We start from the raw sequence: 16,221 nt of genomic DNA on the forward strand, positions 1-16,221 counted from the left end.
TACCAGCATTGATCAAATTTTAAAAAATGAAACAGTAGTTCCAGGCTACAGAGCATAGTTGTGAAAATTCAAACATACGTACAACAAATTTGAGTATATGCTCTAACAGGTTATGTGCATATTAGATGTGGCTGAAAAAAGGTTCATGTGTGACAGAGCTTGCAAGTAGATCGTGACTTATTTTGTCACATATTTAATACAAATTTTTATGCTGATTTGAAGTCCTCTGGAATACCAAGCACAAGACACAATTTGAAGTGAATATTATGTTTCTTTTATTACTCATTTTAACAGCAGAGAAACAAACACCCACCACGCTTACTCCCAACAATATATTAAAGTCCAAGGTAAATGTGCAAGATTTCATACAACAGCAGTGTAGACATTTTGTCTGAGATGAAATTTTCCAGATAAGGGAAAAACGGTACCTGGAGAGAAAAAAAAAGATATCCCACACAATATATGCGTCTATTGACTTATATACATCTACATTAGACTGGAATAATATTTTTGATTCAGTTGTGGGAATTACAGTTTTTTGTACAAAATTAGGGAAATCATATTTATATATATTGTGGTAACAAAAATAAGAATTTGTATGATAATTGTAATATAATCATATTATTAATAATGTCTAATTAAATATTTTAATACAGTTTCAATCACAGCAGTATACAGAACCCAATTCGCAGCAAACAATAAAACAAACATTCTAAAATAAAATAAAGAGACATAAATGTTTCCTTCCATGGCTACATCTAAAATTTATCTTCATGTTTCACTTTAGACATCACAGTGCTGTGAGCAACCAAACATCTTAAATGAAAGACTTAACCCTTATTCCAGTGTGCTCTACCCTGTCCGGAGTCAAACTATCTAACAGTCAGGATTAGGAACTTGGTCCAGACTCTTCAGGTCATTGAGGAAGCTGGTTGGAGTCAGGATATGAGATGACCCTGTCAAGGAGGAAATAACATTTATAGTAAAAGCCAAAACTTCTTGAATGCTGCATTTTTTGGGACAAAAATCATGGCCTCACTAACAGTGATTACTTACCAATCAGCACTTCCCATTTCCCATCAGTGGCTCGACTGACTTCATAGGCAGAGCGCATCTCTGAGTGTGACACCCCACCAATCACAAATATGATAAGCCGAGGGCCCGTGCGATATTCTGTTGGATTTTTATTTTTGTGCCAGTGTCCAAACCGTGCACTGCTGTAAAAAAAAATATAAAACAATACTTGAGCAACAGGTAGAAGTTGGCTACTAAAACTATGGCTGGTTTGTGACCCAGTGTCATTACACTGAAATGATCCATCAGTGATCATATGCATTTACTTAAATAGCAACTACCTAAATTAGAATGCAATGCTTCTCTTTGGTACAGCATTCACATGAAACCAACCCCAACAGATAAAGGTGAAAATCCTAGAACTTAGTAAGTTCGATTGGCACTATGGCATAACATCCACCTTTTTCCTGTCTGGAGGCAAATTGTTGCTTGGTCATAATCAACTGGAGATTTTTAAGGAAAAACATGAGTGCATGCATGTATGGAAAAGTGCAAGCAGCCCTGTTGGTCAAACAAGTTCAAGTCTGAATTGCATGTATATTTTTTATTATAATGCTTTGCTTACTACCTCTGCTAATCAGTTTCATAATGTTACAAAAGGGGTCAAATTAACCTCTTTTCCGGCTGCCATGTCCAGTTTTATATAGCTAGCCTATAATCTAGTGTCAACATTAATGACTACTCAGTTTTAATTCTGCACTTTGCTAAAAGGGAAGGAGACAGGCATTGTGCATTATACAGATTATCAGTCAACCCAGATCCATGAGAGCAGTTTGTATAAGCACTATCATCATGGCAGGAATTCCCTGGGGGATTAAAGAGTATTCAAAGCAAAACTGAACCTTTTCAACTCTTTGTCAAAAGCTTGGCTCCCACTGTGTTACAGGGATGAAAGCCTTAATTTGGCTATATTAATCTGTCTGCTACCTCAGCTGACATTTCTGTTAATTTAAAAATCCCAAACAAATAGCGGCCAAAAAGGCATGAGGGCTTTTTTCTTTTGCTGGCATGTTTTTCCTTTTCAAAAATGTTTGTTATCACTTATTAACCCATAAAACAGTAACAATCTACTGTTCATGCATGATAAAAAATTTGCCTGATTATGTTTCCAGCACCTACCTGACTGCAGTCTGAGTTGTGCTGATGGGAGCAGGATCAGAGATGAACGGCCACTGTTTTCTGTCCAGTTTGTCCTCTATAGCACTCTGCGATATAGAAACACAGATGGTGTTAAAAAGCTAAAAGCAGAACTGAACAGGTATGGCAGCAACACCAGAAACCTCAATTTGGCTTCAATACCTCCATGACGTCTTTGATGATGGGTGTCCATCTAGAGAGCTGATACGTGCTCTCTGTGCGCTCCTTCCGCTCTGGCAGTGTTTTCCCAGCATTGGGGCCCTAACAAACAATATATGACATAAATACTGAAAAAGTTAATTTATAGCACAACAATACTGAGACTGCAACCAAACTGCAATTCAGAAATTTACCCCAGCTATAATGTTACAGCCAAGGTTCTGCAGGTTGGTGATGATGTTGCTGTCGGCCTGAATGTTGGCATGTTGGATGAGCTTGGCAAGGTTCTCCTCTGCAATGCCTACAGAGATAAACAGACTCTTTATTTAAAAAGGCTTTTGATCTGCCATTCACTTCATGTCAAAGCTTTTGTTCACATTAACCCATCTAATTAATAATCACACATAATAGTATACTTTTGTGCACAGAAATGTTGGTTTTAAAATGTTATATTACAGAAAGAGTCATGACAAGGACACACCTTTTTTCTTGTGGAAAATGAACAGCAGTATGATGCGGATCTTGTCATAGGCCTGAATTTCATTGTTGAGGAGCACAGGAACAATGCTCTTCATGGCATCCTTCAGAGCTTCCCCTTCTGCATTTTCTCCCATGGCCAGGTCCTACGGATGACACCCATAGTTAACTATTAACTGTCACTGCATTCTGAATTACCAGTTACAACTTAAGTCAGCAGACAGCTGACACTATGGGCAGCTGACAGGAGGATGACTTGCCTTTCAAACATTCCTTTTCCTACCATTTCTTGTCTTTCATGAACAGACCTTTTAACAAGTTCTACGACTACTGCATTAGTGCTATTGCTCTCATTAAATCCAAAAGTTAATGCCAGTGTCGTATACGCTGTGACATGCTCTTTAAAATAATCTCAAAATATTTTTTTTTCACTGACCAGGAGAAAAACTCTACAATGAAAGAAGCAGCCCTGGATTGCACAGTGAGCATCCAGGGTTGCCTCTGTAATCCATGAACTATGCCAAAAATAATGACATATATTGGCCACTTAACCTGGGCTTTTATACTTACATTTAGCTTTGGGATTTCCCTTTAATGCAATCCTGGGAACTGTGTGACCTCCCTTAAAACTCCTGCTAAGCTTTATGATGAATTTGGACTAAGCCTTGTTAGGGCCAATCAGCAACCAAACCTTTTGTGAGCAACTGAAACTGGAGCAGCTAGAAGAGCACATTAAAATACCCAACATTTTATTTAGAACATTACACAGATATATTTGTATTGGCCTGTCCAAACAATGTAGAACACTTAAACAAATGACAGCTGACCAAGAGCTGTTGCTGTTTGGATCATACTGCCCATCTTAAGAGCCAAAACATGTCCATTGGATTAGAGGCAGCTTTCAGACATGCTGACAATCCATTAGTGCAGCCGAGTGATTCACTCATACAAAAAGGCCCCATTAACACTTGCATCACATAATGCCACAACCATGCATGGCTTATCATTTCCTGTGTGCTTGTGATTCATCTGATACAAAACTAACACTTCCCCTCGGGGAGACAAAGCATGTCTGGCACATATAAACAACATGCTGGGGTTTGGCACTGGTATGGACTGTGGCTTTATCCCCGGCTCGAGCTGATGGAAGGATTTCTACATTACCAAGAAGTACATGTATGCGCTATTAAATGCCTCTACACTCAGTAATGACATAACAGCTCCTTCTGCAGTTCTGTAGATATATGGATGTTGATGTCCAGCCCCAAGCTTCTTATGCAATATTACGATTACAATTCTCCATTACATATAACCAGTTCGTGCCAGTTTCATTTGAACATACCCCAGAGGAGCTATAAATAAAGACACCATCGTGTTGAGGTCACTTAGTGTGTGGAGTGAGTGGGACAGAGTAAATCCATGTCTGACATCCTCTCTAAGATACTTACTGTCAGTGACAGTATGACATTTTAGTTGATCCCTTGTGATATAAAAACTCCAGGCTAACGGATTGTTTAGCCAACAACGTATGAGCAGACAAATTCCAAGAATATTAAGTTAAATGGCCCTGTGGTCATCTATGGGCAACTTTCTCTTCAGGGATCAAGAGAACATTATCATGTTTCTATTTATATCTCCAACTATAGATACTATACTACAATAGCTAAACACTATAGCTTTACTCTAATGCATTAGAACTATAGATTAAATGTACCAGGCCTCCACAGTATAATCAAAAAGTATTACAGCAATGTATCTTATGTATGTGTGTAATGTAAGCTGTCAGGTGCAATGATGACAATGCTGTTTGGGTCCCAATTGCTGAGTCAAAATGATGATGACATTAACTAAAAGTGCAGTGTGGACTGGTAGTATGGAGAGGTGCCAGTTCACCTACTGGGCACTGGTGAAGTGCCCTTGAGCAAGGCACTGAACCCCCAACCGCTCAGGATGTCTGACTCTGGGCAACATCCATCACTCTTACACCTTTCCCAAAAAGTTCATGAGCATGTGTGTATTAGAATTTCCCCCCAAGGAGGACTAATAAAGCACATTCTTCTTCTTCTAAAATATTCATTACATGAAGAGTACTGACCTGTTCCACTTCACAAAGTTTATCAAGGGAGGCCTTGAATTTCTTCATACAAGCTTCAGCCAGGTGCAAGTGAGTAGAGTACTGTGAATGAAAATGTGTGAAGATTAACAATCATGTGATATATAAAACCTATAAAACTTTGTTCAAAGCTCCAAGCAAGCCCGACAACTCTGATTTGAGAGAGAAACGTTCTGGAAGCTACTTCACTGTAAATAAATGGAGATGTCAAAAACTCACCATGCTCAACTCCTTCTGATACTGCGGCATTTTCTTTAACATCTGAGAGAGATCTTTTATGTTCGCCTGAAAGACCAATTTTGCATTATAACACAGTCTTCACGTTACATCATGGACTTTTGTAATAATAACTGAGCCAAAATGAGTACTTCACATGAACACTCACATTGTCAGTGCACATTCTCTTGCTCTCACAAAATGAGCGAAGAAGCTCTGTCACCTTCCTGCAACAATGGGATTTGGAAATGATTAGTTGCCTTGCGCTGGAGGACGTTAATTTAGTTTTACTAATATAACTGAGCAAACAAATTGTAATCTAGTTTATTTTTTAAGTACCTTAAAAGGATCAGTGTTACCAAAATTTAATTGTTATGCAACCACACTTAGTCAGTTCACTAACTTTTGTGTTTAAACAAATCCAGTTTTTTTACACACATATATTTGACACCATATTTGGGACAGGCTGGCTATAATGACTGTCAGATCAGATTTTTTCTTTTTATTACTCTTCAACAAATATAAGTGACTTTTTACTTCATCGGCAAGGCAAAATATAATTTCTAACATTGAGAACACACAAAATGCAAAGTATGTAATCTGAAGTTGTAATATAAAAGCAGGTGAAACCAATAAATAGAACTTGCTGAAAGGATGACAGTGAGACCTGATCACATGGAGATGCGAGAGGTATACTTGTCTAGTTTTCACAGACTTACTTAGTGACATCTGCAATGTGCATATGTCTGAGCTGAATCCAGAGCTCATCATCTTCGTCCAATAGCACTTCTCTGTCTTTGGAATTTCCAATGCCGGTTGTCTGATAACTGAAAAGAAACAAAACAAGTACACACACACAACACAAATAAGTATGGAAAAACATGGTATGCCTAAGACGACACACTGACTTGGCAAAGCAAATGAACATCAGCTGATATACAGTTTACTCACGTATAGATGTCCTGTTTGATATCTAGCAAGTCGTAGGCCATTGCCTGCAAGGTCAACTCATGTAGAATAGGAGAGATGGGATCAAACCCACGATCAACAATCAGTAGCTGGGATCGCGCCTTATCTGCACCCTAAAAATGATGAACATAAAGGTAATGATGTTCTACTAATAAAAGATTGATTTATTTAACCACATGCATAATAAATTAGGCTCTAGTGCAGTGGTTCCCAACCTTTGTTCCTTGGAGCCTCCCTACTTGTATCTAAGGGAAGATGGCATGCACCTAAGGAGGACCCGGACCCCAGGTTGGGAACCAATGCTCCAGTCTGTATAATGCTGTATGCATGATAGATAAGGCCCCTCATTATACTTTTGTGAATCTGTCATGCAGTGAAAGTCTTAACAGCTTTCATCTAAATTAGTTCAACAGAAACGCCTGATGTAGCATAAGGCAGCACCTCAGCAAACTTGATGTGTCAAAGTAAAAAATGCAGAGAATACTTAAACGGCACAACATTATAATGCACTTCATTTGTGTCGGGGCAAAAAGAGAACAGTAATACATGCCTGTTAAGACCCATCTCAGGAGCAAGGAAATGTCAGCTAAGAAAGACAGAGAAGAAGAAGGGCAAAAGGGAAAGGTCCAGCAAAACATGAGAAAAAGAATCAACAGGAAATAAAACCCAGAAACCACAGAAATGTCTACAACCTGTGAAGGTGAAGAGCTGCAGAATCCAAAAGGAAGTGTATTCTCTTATATGGAAACAGCTTAGCAGAAAAAAGCAGTACAAGAATTCAGTTCACCATTTGTGTAAAAGAACTGTACTTGACACAGCAGATCACATAAGAAGTGTTGTGGGTGGTGGTCTTATGCTTTGTTCAGACTGCAGGCAAATCAGATTTGTTTCTCAAACAACATCTTTAAGACAGACTGTCTGCACTGTTATTTGCATAGGTTGCTGTGGAAACAACGTAGGCGTCAGTAAATACGCCAGTGAAGTGACTTTCCAATGCGGAAGCATAAGAAATGGAGACCTGTACGTAAACCACTTCCCAAAGTGCCTGCAGACAAATTATCTCAGTATCTGTGTATGAACAGCTGTTTTGTATTGTCCTCCATACAGCTCTACTAGTAGCATTATGGATTCTCAGCTTCTTGTTAGTCTGGATTCAATATTGACATTGTGTGTCATGTTGTGAGTAACACAAAGAACACTTTGAAATCAGATTTGAGCAGCCAAACAGAGACGCATCCGTAGAAATCCCACTGGAACTGCATTTCAAATCACCAAATGACGCCAAATGAGGCTTGGATCAAATTTGCAAAATTTGCATTTTATGTGTTTTTTGCTGTTTGGACTTTCTAAAATCAATCTGAATACAATCTCATCAATATGCCAAAAAAATGGATTTGGGTTGTCAGTCTGATCAAGGCCTAAGTAGTTTCTAACCTCTCCCATGCTTGGGTTGTCAGCTTTGTGAGCAGTAAGGCGCTGGTAGACCTCTTCAGCCAGTCTAGCATTCTCCTCTGGTCCCCTTGGAGACACACAGATATACAACTGAATCAGTTACTTCAGTGGCAAACTAATGTCTGAGTAGTTTCATGCAAGGCTTCCATACTTGCGGTAACGGATTGCAGGGTACTCCTTAAGTGTATCACACAGAGTTGCAATCTGCTCTGCCAGAATTTCCATCATCTTGTCTTTTCCTTCATTTGGCTTAGAACTATAGAAGGAGTACAAGGAGGTCGGGTCATCCAGGGAGAATACCTGCAGGGGCGAGAAGGATTAAGGTTTGCCTCAGTTTGACCACATTATATTTGTCAAAACAACAAGCCGCACTACTAACAATGGAAAAAAAATCACTGTGTGTAATGTCAAATGAGTCATTCTCAATAATAAACCCACAGGAAAGTATGACCCCACTCTGCAGTTCCCCTCAGGTCTAGGGAGCATTTCAACATCTAGCATATTGTTTGGTTTTACAGCCCATAACTTTATGGTTTTGTTTCACTCTTAACACTCTCATCAACCTCTGATAGACCCACTACACACTATGTGCCACACCACACAGACAAAATTAGCGACTCGCTTTTGAGTTTAAAGAAGCATTTAGCAGTCAGAGAAAGATCATTTTCTGAGTGGTTGTTGGTAACCAAAACGCAAATGAAAGAAAAGTGAATAAGATCTCCATGACTAAAATAAATAAAGTTAGTTTAAGTAAGGAGGGGACAATTCCCTACCTGAGACTCATAAGGCAGGAAAGCAACATTGATCTCTTTTAAAGTCTTGGCAACCTTGGCAACTCTGGATCTCCCAATCTCTGCAAAGAGACCATCTGGACAAGCTATGGAAGCAAAAAATTAAATAATAAATTAGAAATGGCAATAGCTTAATGCAATTATCATATATATTATGAAGCTTAAACTGTACCATTTTGCTCAGTATATTTTAAAAAAGCTGACTGATTAATGTTAACTATAGGCTTAAGCACTGCATGTTTTTCATAGAATATTAACATGAAATTAATTATGTAAATGTGCGCAGTATACAGCACACACACAGACATACTTACTATCAGTGAAGAAGATGTGTGCTGCTTTGTAAGTAAAAGCAGAGTCTTTGAAGTCATTGATGAGAGCATGAACCGACTGTAATTGAGCACAGATTTTTATTTAAAAGTTTAAGAATATAAGATTAAAAAATCACAATGAACACAGAAGATCTCAACATTATAAAAGGCACTCGGAGGGAAAAAAACAACTAACCTTCTCCACAGGTGAAATCAAATAAATGGCCTCCAAACTAGAGATGGGCTCCCTTCGTTTATTGATGTCCTCCACAACTGAGAAGGAGAAAACAGAGGACTTTTAGGTCAGTATTAACAATCTGACTTGATCGATATCACATGCAACTGCAAACATCATCATCATCATCATCATCATGTATAAATGTAGTAATGTAGTAAGGCTACCATGAATTACAAATGTCTGTCTCCTAGGTGGGCACATCAATCGTGCATAAGAAACTCACCATTTGGTTCTTGCTTTGGATAAAGCAGGTGAAAAATGCTTTCCAAACTGCAAATTCGACATTTTTTTAAATTTGAATTGCATGAGTAAAGTAGCTTTATATAGACAGCATATCAGTCAGTGACCATTTATGCCCCTGGGGACAGGCTGCATTGTTAAATTAAGATTATGAGGATGAGTATTTTGTATGTAGGATGTACTTGCTGTATGCATGCAACTAGGACAACACTCTACATTTCATTTGAGCTACCAAACCCTTGCTCTTATGATGTGCTGTAAACATCCCCAGATTGCTGTATTATGATGGTTTGAAGAAGCTGGTGAAAGTTTAACAACACTTGAAAAAGCATGCTGATATTTGTTTAGTCTGAGTTTGAGCCCTTTTGTATACACGAGCCATAGCATTTATAACAATTAATTATTTGCAACTTACTGGTTACCCCCTCTGCCAGAATGTCAGACATCTTGCAGCAAGAGGACAGAATGCGCATGCTCATGTGATCCACGATAAGAACCTGAGGAAGCACAAGATAAACTGAGGTTATAAATTTAGTATGACAGGGGAATTCCTAATTAAAATTTAAAAATCATACTGTTACCTTCCATTCTCCATCTTTCTTCACACTCTTTATGACCCCGTTGAGGATTTCTGTAGAAGAGACAAAGATTAATTTTATTACATAACTATTAATAACTTCTAAGAAAATATATAATGAGATTTTTTTTTAGCAATGACACCAATATGACAGTAACAGGTAAAACAGAATTAACATAATACCATATAATATTAATGTAATATTTTATCTGATGGCTATGCTTTACTAAAGTCACACTTTTGGTTACAGCATCCAATCATAATTTATGGAGAAATTATTCTACATCAAATATGACAAAAAGCATCGAATCTATTGTGCACCAGTGGCTAACAAGTAAAGAATATTTGTGATTTTTTTTTTTATTGAAATTATTTTTTTAATGGCACAGTTTAATCACTCTAGAGAGATACAAGGGCAAGTAAAATATCAAAACGAAATGTTGTGACATTTCGTGCATAAACACAATGCAAAAGATTGTGTATTTAAACTCTGTAAAGGAACCAGGAACTTTCTTGGAACAAAACCATATTTAGTGCCTGTAGCTACCAACTCAGTCGACTGGGTGCAACTTCCTTGTGTTAAGCTGTTGAGGTAACAGTGTCTGAAAACTAGACAAAAGCATAGCTGTTCCAGTGACTTCATATGCACAACAGGCGATATGTGTTACTACTGATCAAAAAAACTGCACAACTGAGGGTTTCCTGTAATCCTTTACAGAAGAGGTGGACCACTTTCCTCAAAATGCCCTGAAATCAAACATTAGCCTTCAGAGGCACTATTTCACAAAAGTATTTCTCAAGTCAATATATTTAGTGTGGCTTTACCACCTCTGCTAAACAGCTTTCTCCCTTCAATAGTGTACAGTCGGAAGGGTAGCGTTGGGACATAAAAATGAAGAACTTTGATGTGATATCACACATTCAACTTCCTCATTTAACCACATTAGAAAGATAGCAGTAACTCCCCAAGACATGTGATTCCTTGTCTTATTAGTCTTAATACATCAAAAACATTTGCAAAATGATGTGACAATTTCCTGGTTCTGGAACTGACATGAGTTGTCTTTGTCCCTTTTCTTAATAATCATTGTTATCACTATGTTATGAAGTGCTTCAAAAATGGGATTTATTGTGAGTGGGGTGACTGAATATTTCAGTGAATTGTGGATACATATTTATTTGTCAGGACTATTGAGATAAGAGGGCACATTTATTAACCAATCAAGACTGTACCAACATAAAATCTACATCATTAAACTGTTTGCCAGAATTACCTACTTAAAACTAAACAAAACCTGAAAAGTTAAGGAATCATTTTCATGTATTTTCATAAAATGTTTTAAAGCAAATGAAAAATTAATTGCTGACAAAATGTTGTATCTTGTAATGACCTTTTCTAGAAAGATGTCGGAGGAAATGGAAAATGTGTAACTAAGAAAATGCCTTGTCATGTACTGCCCAAACTATTTCCATACATGGAACTGGAAAAGATGACTGTTTGGGATTCGCACCATGTTGAGAGCCATCAAGCAATTTTAGTGATCTTAATCTTATCTTATGTGCTTGTGCATTTTTAAAAAGTACTAAAATACCTGTATGTAAAACCATTAGGCCTTGTATGACTTTATTCAGTAACTGATGTGGGTTTAATAGTTTTTTGGTAATTCATTAGCGCTATCAACAGTGACAATGGACAGTATTTTAAAGCATCAGCTCAAGACCTGTTCACGTCAGTTCAAGCCCAGCCCTTCAAACATGTGTATTTTATATACAATATAATAATAATAATATGTCATTTATGGCAGTTTCAAAGAAGTGAAGGTTCATATTGGAAAACTCACTGAAATAAATAGGTATTTGGGCCTGGCACAGGCAAACAGCAAGTTATTATTTGCCTGATCTCTGAATACTGGGCAAGGTCAGGGTTACTTGTATTACCAGTAGCCTACAGACGTGAAGATTTCACAGTGACGGGTGTGTTCACACTACATTCATACTCTGTACAAGAACAAAATTTACCGTCACAGACATCGACTTCACACAGTGAAAAGTTACTGCGACGTTATACGTTACTTATAACAACTGAACTTATTTCTACTGCTAAAAATGTCATATAACATGACACGTGTTGTTAAATAATCATTAACATTGCATTTCGCATTTCTCTTTGTAGAAATTTGTTACATGTCAGTTTGCTGTCAGTGACATCTACCAAATTCTATTTAGACTAAATAAACGCTAACCATCATTGATTCTGTCTGAAACAACAGTTATTTGCTAACTTTAAACATAACATCTGAGTTAATATTGAAATATCAGTTAAATTAAAAGTATTTAGTGATAAGAGAGGTGATTCTGTTGAATCGTTTAATCGTTTAAAACATAAATATCCCGACTGATTTTTAGTTAGTCCATCACAAGAGAAGTTAGCAAACTTCCTTTTAGGTTAGCTAGCTAACGTTAGCCTATAACTCGGACTGTCACAACATTTCCAGGCACCAATGCCGTGACTTTATATGTCCGGTAATTATCACAACAACATCGGCAGATTTTGTAAACAACTCATGCAACACAGCAATACCACGACACGTTTAGCGATGACATTATTTCTGTCGGTAATGTCAGCATTTTAATTGGGACTGGAGCAGGAAGAAACCTTTGGTGGACCAACGTCCTCAGCGGTGTTTTGTGCCGTGAGTTGGGCGTCAATTTATCAACTCCTAGGCGGTAAAGTCAAATAAATCACCCATGTCTTAAGGATGTGACAAACTTCCGAAAGCAAACAACGTTACAACAAATGTATCACTTACTTTCTCCGACTACCGCCTTCAGCCCACTCGGTGCCATCTTGACAGCAGTCTTCTGGCAGATCGGCCACTTCCTTGTTGTTAAACTCTGTATGGTTCAAGTACACACCTTTTAACAGCGAAATATCGCCCCCTATAGTCCAATGCTAGTATTGCACGTGCTTGTCAAAACTATACGTTATTACAAACTATAACTATAAACTAATATCTAACTAATTTATTCTGATTTATTTTAGTCTTAAACAAAGCCTGTAAGATTCCTGACCTTTTCTATAGACTCACTGTAATTAGTAATCAGGTACACTTAGGTACATTACATTTATTATTATTTCTTCTTTATTTCTTTTTTTCCCCCCTTTTTGTGTATGTGTGTTTGTGTGGGGGGTGTATTTCTTTATCAGCCTGCTACTATAATACTACATTTTAAACCTGCCTTTCAACTTGAATGGCAGCACTAAATAAGCAACAGGTGCAAGAAAGAAATACACTCCATCTTGCTAGTGTCTCAGGAGACTGTGCAACTTCCAACTGGCCGCTGTTCATTGCCAAATATATTTGAGGGTATCATCTGAGGAGCCTTGTGGAAAAACATGTCATCACTTCATCATGATGGATATGGGGTTAAGCAGTTTGTTTGGTTTATTTGATTGGTGGCAGGGCACATCCAAGACTTAAGAAGTGTTTGGACAAGCCACACACAGTGCCCTCTGATATATTCATACTTGGGAAATCACAGACAGTCATGTAATGTAATATTGTAACGATCTAATTTTCTGTTTGATGTCTTATTCACAACAATTTCTAAGCTGCTATAAACAATTCATGAGGGGTTATTAAGTATGAGAGAGCAAGTGGTACCTCTTAAAAAAAGCATTAACTTGCAATTGTAATTGTAGTAACATTGACAGCCAGATTCATAAATAAAGATGTAGCCATTGATTGTGCAGCACATGAAACACAACCACATCAAGTGAGCACCTGTTACAATAGGCAAAACAAAATCAACAAACAACTTTAATGAAAAACAGCATGAAAATGACATGTCAACAAGACGTATAGACATAATCGGTGCCTAAAGGGTAAATTTCCCCAACCCCCTCCACTTTTGTTTCAATATAAACAAAGTGGATGTTATTGGGCTTTTATGACAGTGTAAACCACACAAAAACTGTTTTTAATGTCTATATTGCACTGTCTATAGTATCACACAGCTAAATCATCTCTGGTGCAGCAAACTGTTGTGGAGTGTCACAGATTGATACCCAGTGTGTAATCAATGTGGTATGTCAAGTGATTTTACATTAAATATACTTTTCTGCAGCATGCAAAAATCATGAAGACAAAGGAACATTCAATGAAAGCTGTTATAAGAAAGCATTATGCTGGAGGCATGCTCAACTGTGGCAGGACCCAGAGGGCTTGTGAAGGTTGAGGTTACACTGAATTCAGCAAAACACGGATAAATCACAGAAGAGAACCTTCTGCAGTCTGTAATTGAACTATTACTTGAGGGAAAATGTATTTTCCAATAAGATAATCCATAACATAAAGCTCAAGCTGCCCAGACTTTATAGACTATTATAGGCTGAAGGCAAAAAAATGCTGCAACAAGTACTTAAAATAAATATTGACTTGAAGGGATCAAATACTCTGTTTTATATATTGTGTTTAATATAATCAATTTATGGAGATTTGTTTTATATTTCAATGTCAAAATTGCTAAATTAAATACACTGCTGTAACACACTAAAATGGAAATCACCCCATAGGGTGACTACATTTTGTAGGCACTGCACCTCACAACATAAGTCATAATAATTATAATAGATCTTGTGAGAAAAAATCACACATGTAAAGTAATCATAATATTAGACATATTAAGCATCAATTCATCCTTGGAAAGTGCCCTGCACATCTTTGGGATGTGTTCATTTCCAAGAGATTTCCAAAGTGTCATTCTCCTTCTCAAGTCCTCTCTGTTTTCTTTTGCCCAAAAAACACTGCCAGATAGTCCTCCATTGACGATGCTGAGAACTCGTGCATTTCTTCAACACAAAATCCTCAATTCTCAGATTCCACTGAAATCTGTTTTAATATCCGTTGCTCCTTACGAACACGCATCCTCTCTTTAAAGTCCTCCAATTCTTTCCTCTGAAAATAAATTAACACAATAAATATTAACATCATTATCATCAAACATTGAGCTGTACAATAGTAATTCTACTAAGACTTCATCCCTCTTCAACAGATTAAAAATGTCAGCTTCTGAAGTAAGTTTATTTAGATTATTAGTCCCATTCTTAAAAAAGAACAATCAGATTGGTTTTACAAGTTAAACTTGTGGGTTAACATTGTTTTTAATTTTATTTTTTGAGGTTTTACTTTTCATGAACAATATGGACATTATAAACACGTGTTCTGTGCATCACACTTACATGCATTCCCTCGTCAGGGGGGAAGATCTCCCTCTAGATATCATACAAGACACATCATGGTACAGAGAAAGAGACATTTGTTATTACAAGAACAGCAAGTCCTATTAAGGGACTGATGTGTTTGATAAAAAATATTTAAAACACTACTGACCTTTCTCTTTACAATATACTCTTCAAAGTACTCTGCTTGATTTGAGACCCAAAACATGGTCACGGGAAAGGACAGATACAGCATCATCTGCTCAAAATAAAAAAACAAATAGAGCAGGCAATGAGTGATAATGGTGATGTTACATCATGACCACAGTTAGCATGATAGCGACTAGCTACATCGAACCACGAAACCTAAGGCAATTTTAACGGGGTTAAACCTCGGATCTAATACAATTTACAGAGCAACAGACATTGTTTTTAAATATTTGCTACTTACCCTAAACACCTCTATTTTAACACCCATTTTCACATGGACTCCGGGTCTAATACAGTCAACTGTTATCTAAACTCCAACCATAGGAGACCTTCACAGTACTTCCGGGTTCGTCGTCTTCTTCGTTACGGTTTATTGGCAGTTGGCAAACCAGTTTAAAAGTGCATTACCGCCGCCTACTGGACTGGATTATGGAGCAGAGGATTGGCAGGGAAAAAATAACTAAATATTATCCATTATTTCTTTTATTCTTAAGTAATTACAGAAGTGTGTACTTTGCTTGACGTCTTTACTACTAGATTCCCCAGTGTAATATTGTGATTTTCATCATTTAGTGCTGATAGAAAATAATTTTTTTCTACTTGCATATCGCAATCTATCAGTTTAAGTTTTGACAGCTTGCTTCTTACAATGTGTCCATCCTCCTGTAGTGCTTTCCTAGTCTATGGAGTGGCTGATTTAATCCTGTATGACCTTTTCTCAAACAGGTGCTGACCATCTCCTCTTGTGAGTTTCTGCTCTGTTTTCCACCAAAACTAGCCTACATGTTTTTTCAATACTGTTACGACGTCTTCCTGTGTCTTCCAATGCCAAATTTTGCACATTTGATCCTTTATGATAGTTTTAACATCTTATTTTGATTATGATGATTTTGTATGTAATATGTCTACCTTCTCATTTCCTTCCACCCCCGCATGAGCAGTAACCCAAAGAGAGGAGGTGTCCAATCCCCTAGCACATAAAAGATTTTATGTACAATATTCTGCCTGTATGATCATTTTCCTGACTTAATGCCTG

General features: G+C 37.3%; 2 protein-coding genes across 4 annotated transcripts; both read right to left on the reverse strand.

Annotated features, from left to right (window-relative positions):
- Positions 1-251: 251 nt before the first annotated feature.
- Positions 252-12,672, reverse strand: stxbp2 (syntaxin binding protein 2). Of its 3 annotated transcripts, none has more exons than XM_084743413.1 (19): positions 12,565-12,671; positions 9,759-9,808; positions 9,593-9,674; positions 8,896-8,972; positions 8,703-8,778; positions 8,371-8,474; positions 7,749-7,897; positions 7,580-7,664; positions 6,128-6,258; positions 5,896-6,003; positions 5,346-5,403; positions 5,180-5,245; positions 4,943-5,023; positions 2,852-2,993; positions 2,565-2,671; positions 2,374-2,472; positions 2,194-2,279; positions 1,057-1,214; positions 252-956 (listed from the first exon to the last, which is right to left on the reverse strand). In XM_084743413.1, exons 1-19 carry the CDS (start codon positions 12,599-12,601, stop codon positions 877-879), a joined length of 1,776 nt encoding a protein of 591 aa, XP_084599539.1. In that variant the 5' UTR covers positions 12,602-12,671; the 3' UTR covers positions 252-876. The 3 variants fall into 3 exon arrangements, with proteins under 3 accessions (XP_084599539.1, XP_084599538.1, XP_084599540.1); XM_084743412.1 differs by having other exon boundaries at positions 1,057-1,217; XM_084743414.1 differs by lacking the exon at positions 252-956 and having other exon boundaries at positions 1,049-1,214; positions 12,565-12,672.
- A 1,719-nt stretch (positions 12,673-14,391) lies between these two features.
- pet100 (PET100 cytochrome c oxidase chaperone) lies at positions 14,392-15,572 on the reverse strand. The gene is made up of 4 exons (XM_084743417.1): positions 15,427-15,572; positions 15,148-15,234; positions 14,997-15,029; positions 14,392-14,712 (listed from the first exon to the last, which is right to left on the reverse strand). The coding sequence occupies exons 1-4, from the start codon at positions 15,451-15,453 to the stop codon at positions 14,623-14,625; spliced, it is 237 nt and encodes a 78-aa protein (XP_084599543.1). The 5' UTR covers positions 15,454-15,572; the 3' UTR covers positions 14,392-14,622.
- Positions 15,573-16,221: the final 649 nt, after the last annotated feature.

Source organism: Lutjanus erythropterus, chromosome 19, assembly GCF_056507025.1.
Source record: "Lutjanus erythropterus isolate fLutEry1 chromosome 19, fLutEry1.hap2, whole genome shotgun sequence".
In the NCBI taxonomy this organism is placed as follows: Eukaryota; Metazoa; Chordata; class Actinopteri; order Lutjaniformes; family Lutjanidae; genus Lutjanus; species Lutjanus erythropterus.